Source organism: Panulirus ornatus, chromosome 9 (assembly GCF_036320965.1).
Source record: "Panulirus ornatus isolate Po-2019 chromosome 9, ASM3632096v1, whole genome shotgun sequence".
In the NCBI taxonomy this organism is placed as follows: Eukaryota; Metazoa; Arthropoda; class Malacostraca; order Decapoda; family Palinuridae; genus Panulirus; species Panulirus ornatus.
In genome coordinates this window covers 58,526,535-58,532,828 of record NC_092232.1, presented here as the reverse complement: position 1 = coordinate 58,532,828, position 6,294 = coordinate 58,526,535, and the positions used below count along the sequence as shown (strand labels likewise).

Below are 6,294 nucleotides of genomic sequence, written 5' to 3'. Positions count from 1 at the left end.
ACAAGCACAAATTTAATTTCTATCCTTTATAAATTGTTCTTCGTTTAGTATCATTAAAACAAGAATTGGTTTATTATTTAGAATTATCTGACGCGTTAAGAGCGAAGATTATTTGCGAGTTTTGATGAAGGATAACACGTCAGCAGGTGTGACCAGCTTGTATTAGGTATACACAATATTTATGAAGACCTTGCATGTCCTTCCCGACAGGGGATCGAGTGAGGTGATGTATACTTATATCAGCTGATGTGATCAACCTTACATGAAGAGGGAGGAGAGGCGAGGCAATGGAATACTAGAGCAAGAGGAAAATAATGGTGTTTGAGATAAAAAAAATCAGAATTATTTATCGTTGTCCATCATTATGGCTATGCTAAGATCATTTATCGCTGTCCATGATGGTTAGGCTAAGATCATTTATCATTTTCCATGATGGCTAGGCTAAGATCATTTATCGCTGTCCATGATAACTAAGCTAAGATCATTTATCGCTGTCCATTATAGCTAGGCTAAGATAATTTATCGCTGTCCTTGATAGCTAGGCTAAGGTCATTTATCGTTGTCCATGATTGCTAGGCTAAGGTCATTTATCGTTGTCCATGATACAATCTGGGCCCAGCCCGAGCTGTAGGGGATAGAAGACTTCCAAGATAATACTAGCCAGACTCTAAGAACATTTAAGATCATAAGAACATTATCCAGTCGTCTTTTACTTATCAGGAAATACGTTTGTATGCAACTCTTAGCTGATAAGAGATGTTTGATCTCTTATCACCCAGAACTCACCACGAGGAGGTGGCTGCATGTCGAGTTCCATAATTTTTTCCCGTTTTAAACAAATATTTTAATTTCCTCTAAAATAAACGTCTATCCCGTTTTAAGATATGTAAAAATAATAATTTCCTCTAAAACAAAGTTGTTATTGTGAGGCAGATAGTTGAGGAAGGGCACCTCATTTCCTGCCCTTCCTCTGGTTCCGTTGGCCCCCTCCTCTGGTACGCCTCCGGCGGACTGACCTCATCACCTTCTTCAGCTCACCAATAATAAGTGGCAGAGCTGGTCTCTCTGAGGGGTCGCTGTGGGTCGCTGTTTGGTAAAGATCCTGGAGGCTTTCCCGCACACCCTGCTTCCTGACCAGGATGGACACGTGCCTCATTAGATGCCCAAAAGAGAAGACGTCACTGGCTGGGGAGACCGGCTTGCGCTCCCTGACCTCAGGGGCCAACCACAGGTCAGGAACATTGTACTCAACGCAGCTTCCCTTCTTAACGCTCAAGCCGAAGTCGATGATGTGAAACTCTGGCTTCTCACCCATCGTCACGGTCACATTCTCGACCTTGACGTCATTATGGACAATGTTTTTCTTATGGATTTCCATCAGCCGACGAGCGACCATGATGGCGGACTCGACCAGTTCCTCGTCCGACCGACATGTTCTCATGTACTTATCATAAGGCTGGCCAGTGTGGCTTAAGATGATCAGTGGAGGGTTGCGGCACACTGCTCGAAGGAGAGGGGCTCCTCCAGCCCCAGCCAGTCTCCTGTGAATGTCGGCTTCATCCATAAGACTTTTCCAACTCACTCCGTCCAGAAGGGTTTTGATGACGCAACACGATCCACGGAACAACACCGTTTCAATCTTGGCGTTGCCTCCCCGACCCACCTCTCTCATAACCACCAGGTCATTCACATCCTTCTGGGTCAACTTTACAACTGGAACACTCATTTTGATTCCGGCCTGAGGCGCACTTACCAAATTTTCTTGCCGGAGAGTGTGAGAGGAGATGTTGTCGGTACGGAGTCCCATCCTCAAATGATTACACTTCTCTCGCCGCCGGCCTTATATACCCCTGGGTCGTGTGACGTCACATAACCAGATCTATCCAGATTAAATCCCATACAAATCCGGATATGTAGACGGATTCATTTAGTTTTGTTGCGATCATTATTTGATGAAATCTAAAGGTGTCGAAGAAATAGTCAAGATGGCTAATGGTGTTGATAGTGTAGTGAAGATGGCTAGAGATGTTGAAGGATCTAAATAGTTTCGAAATACCAATACTTTTTGAATCAATAAATCATCATAAATACTAATAAGACAAAAACCACTTTGACGAAAATTTAGCCATTTTCAAGCATCGAAATAAAAGGATATGAGGTAAATGGCTTTTGGGAAATCATTGTTGAATAGTACACAGTTACTTTCTGAGAACACACACACACACACAAAACTAGAGAACATAGCATGAAATTAGGGCAATATTGTTCAAATATATTCAGAGAAGTAATTTTAAAGTTTATATAAGAGTGGTTGATGAATGGAATAAGAAGAATGAGGTCATGGTTAAGGCAGACACCATACATAAATCTTACAAGTTGTATAATAGTACAGAATGTTCTAGAGATTTGGCCTGGCGAGTGTAGAACTCTCTCCTCACACAGTAACAATAGGTAATTACACACTCACAGATTCAGAGGTTATCATGTTGAAGGAGAGGTGAAAACTGAAGATTCAAATCAAAGAACAATAAGAAGCGTCATGATGAGATGGGAGAGGGAATTGGTGAATTGACAAATATAGTTTAATCTAAAACATGAACGGTAAATCACTTCGACTGAAGAAAGTCAAGTGGAAAACATAGAAAATGAAAGACCAAAGAGAAGAATTTTTGATATCTGGGATAACATTTAATGTGAGGAAACACGATTTCACCAAATGAGCTTTTGTTAACGCTTCTGGTACAGTGTAAATATATATATACACACACACACACACACACACATATATATGTGTATATATATATATATATATATATATATATATATATATATATATATATATATATATATATATATATATATATATATATATATATATATATATACTTATATGTGTGTGTGTGTGTGTGTGTGTGTGTGTACGGATAAACTTTAAGGCTGGCCGGGGTGTACTGGTGATGCCTTTGACCTAAAATATAAGTTCAAGCCCGTAGGCCGACCCTGCACTTAGCTTGAATCCTTTTGTGTTCACTATAATCTTTTTTACTACATCTCCTCTACTTAATCCCTTTATCTTCACTATGCGAGGCTTATTATAATCTTCACTACAACCTCATCTTCATATGACCTTATCTTGACTAAGCTGGTTTCAAGGAAGGCTTTAGATTTTACCCGCTCACACAAACAACGTACTTACACGGGGCCCCACGAGTGTAAAACCCCCTCCTAATACAGTGCAAGTAGATGATTACACACACCTACACACACCACCACCACTAACAATACACAGAGAAATAGCCTTTTTGATTGGTTTTGGATCCGCCCTTGAACGGAGTTTCGAGGATTTTGGGGGATCAGGTCAATAAGGTTAAGTTCACTACAACCTCATATTCACTAACGTGAATCTTCACTACTAGCTTATTTTCACTTAATCATATCTTCACTATACCCTCTTCTTCACTACACTGTTATTTCTACCATACCATCATCATTGCACTCCCTGATGATTACTAAAAGTAGTTCTTATCTTCACTACATAATCATTTTGAATAAACTTTACTCTTTAATAACCCTTATCTCTACTACATTCGTATCTTCACTACATTCGTATCTTCACTACAACCTATCTTGACAATATCCTTATCATCACTATACTCTTCTTCGCTACACTCTCATCTTAACATCATCCTTCTGTTTACCGAACTTAGTTTAAAGTCTGACTTGAACGTAGCTTTGGAAAGTTTGTGTTCCTCATTGTGTTACCTCCTTAGTATCATTGTAAAGGCAATTGTCACCACTCCCTAACTAAACCCTCATCGTCACTACACTCTCATCATTATCATTACTTCTTGATGTTCATTACAAAATTTTAACATATACATTTATCTTCACTACAGAATAATTTGGATTGCATCTTAATCTTCATTACTCCTTGTTTCAGCTACATCCGTATCTTCCATTCATTCTTATATCTTATATTAGTTACATCTTTACAATATCTTTATATCTTCTCTGTTCCGTCTTTTGTAAAATTGAAAATGAGAGTAAAGGATTTCCGGCCTTCTGCTCCCTCCTCTTTAAGTCGCCTTGTACGACACGCAGGGAATACGTGGTAATTATACTTTCTTCCCTATCCCCAGGGATAACAGCATCTGGTGTTCCCAGACGGTCACCCATCCAAGTACTAACCAGACCCAACGTTGCTTAACTTCTCTGATCGGACGATATATATATATATATATATATATATATATATATATATATATATATATATATATATATATATATATATATATATATATATATCATATATATATAAGACTGAAAACAATGAATTTCCCAAATAACAAAAATGGAAGCGCCGGGGTTTGAACCCGGGACCTCTCGCATGCCAAGCGAGTGCTCTACCACTGAGCTACGCCCCCAAGAACATATTTTGTGACATAGTATTATATGAAGTACTGAGATTACTACGGCAAAATAGTGTTTGACCGACCGTTGCCGACTAGCCGGCAAAATAACCACAGGGTAAATCTCCATGTTGCTGTCGTGTTTTCCTCTCAATTTTCCACGAAGAAATGAGTTTTACTTTTTTATTGTCGTTGCAATAGACTGGAACTATGAAATAGACTGGAACTATGCAATCGACTAGAACTAAGGGCCTGTTCACACTAGCGGTTTGACCCGCCGCGGTTCGAACCGCGGCGGGTATATTTCTATGTAAGTCAATGGAGCTGTTCACACACAACCGCGTCCCGCGGCGGAACCGCGGTGGATCGATTTACATGTGTTCCAATGGGAGCGTACACACTTGGCGGTTTCAAGGCGGTTTGAAGGCCAGAATGGCTTTCCATTGGCTAGCTTACCCCGTGCTTCTAGCCAATCAGAAGAACGCTGGTCTGTTGTCATGACAACCAGCACAGATATCCACGTGCAGTATGACCCTGATGTATGGCGGCAACACCTACGGAAGTGCAAGTTGACTTTTATTTATTTTTTATTGGTATCTGGCATCTGTATACCACTAGAAGTCTACCAGCATGGAGTGTGACCGCTTCGACACGGACCTGTTGATTGATGACGCGTCCAGCAATATGGGACATGAGTTCAAGTGTTTATAAGGACAGGGAAGCAAAGAAGCGTTCCTGGGAGGAGATAGTGGAGGTTTTCTGCAGTTCTGCGGAGTCAGAGGATAAGAAAAATGCTAGTAAGTGATATGGCCAATATTTAAGTTTCTATTTTCGTTACAATTGATGTGTTAGTAAAAATCTGTGTAGCTGAACAACAGTTTTATTTTCTTTCCGTTTTGTTACATTGCTATAGTACCTCTCTCTCTCTCTCTCTCTCTCTCTCTCTCTCTCTCTCTCTCTCTCTCTCTCTCTCTCTCTCTCTCTCTCTCTCTCTCTCTCTCTCTCAACACTAGATAATTTTATTCTCTCTCTCTCTCTCTCTCTCTCTCTCTCTCTCTCTCTCTCTCTCTCTCTCTCTCTCTCTCTCTCTCTCTCTCTCTCTCTCTCTCTCTCTTTTCTCTCTCTCTCTCTCTCAACACTAAATAATTTTATCCTGCCATGCACATCTGCCTTCAGTGACGAAGTAGTCTGCATACATATCTCTAGCTTGATTTGCAGATACGCTTCCTCTTGTTGCATTTCCTTCTGTCAGGTCTGCCATTGGTGCTTCAAACAGTGTGTCTTCAAACTTATATCCATCTCGTTCCCTGACATAATTGTGCAATATGCAGCATGCCTTTATTATATTTTCAGCGAAAAGCATTTCAACATTGAGGGGCCTATGGAATATACGCCACTTGTTGGCCAGTATAGCGAACGTGCATTCGATATACTGACGTGCTCTTGACAATCTGTAATTGAAGATCTTTTTCTTGTATGTCAGATGCTTTCCACTATAGGGCCTCAAGATGTGCTTCATCATTCCAAAGGCCTCATCTCCAACAATAACATGTGGTATGCATGTTGTGTTGTTGCTGAAAATAGGCTTTGCATCTGGTAGGTTCATAGTATTTTCCATAAGTTTCTTGTAAAGCATTGAATTATGGAATTCTGCTGGGTCACTGCTCTTGCCATATGCACCAATGTCCACATATGTAAATGAATAATTTGTATCACACATAGCCAGCGAGACAGTGGAGAAGAACTTCTTGTAATTATAATACATGGAGCCTGTGCCTGAAGGTTGGATTAGTCTAACATGTTTCCCGTCAATTGCACCTATGTAATTAGGGAAATTTACACGATTATCAAAACCCTGTCTGACCTCTTCACACATTTCTTTAGT

The 6,294-nt window shown here is 40.1% G+C and overlaps 1 protein-coding gene across 1 annotated transcript in view; it reads right to left on the bottom strand.

Annotated features, from left to right (window-relative positions):
- Positions 1-5,547: 5,547 nt before the first annotated feature.
- LOC139750078 (uncharacterized) overlaps positions 5,548-6,294 on the bottom strand; it is a 1,944-nt gene continuing 1,197 nt past the window's right edge. Inside the window, exon 2 of the mRNA XM_071664413.1 lies at positions 5,548-6,294. This exon is cut by the window's right edge and continues 136 nt beyond it. Within this exon, the coding sequence (XP_071520514.1) occupies positions 5,548-6,294 (747 nt within the window).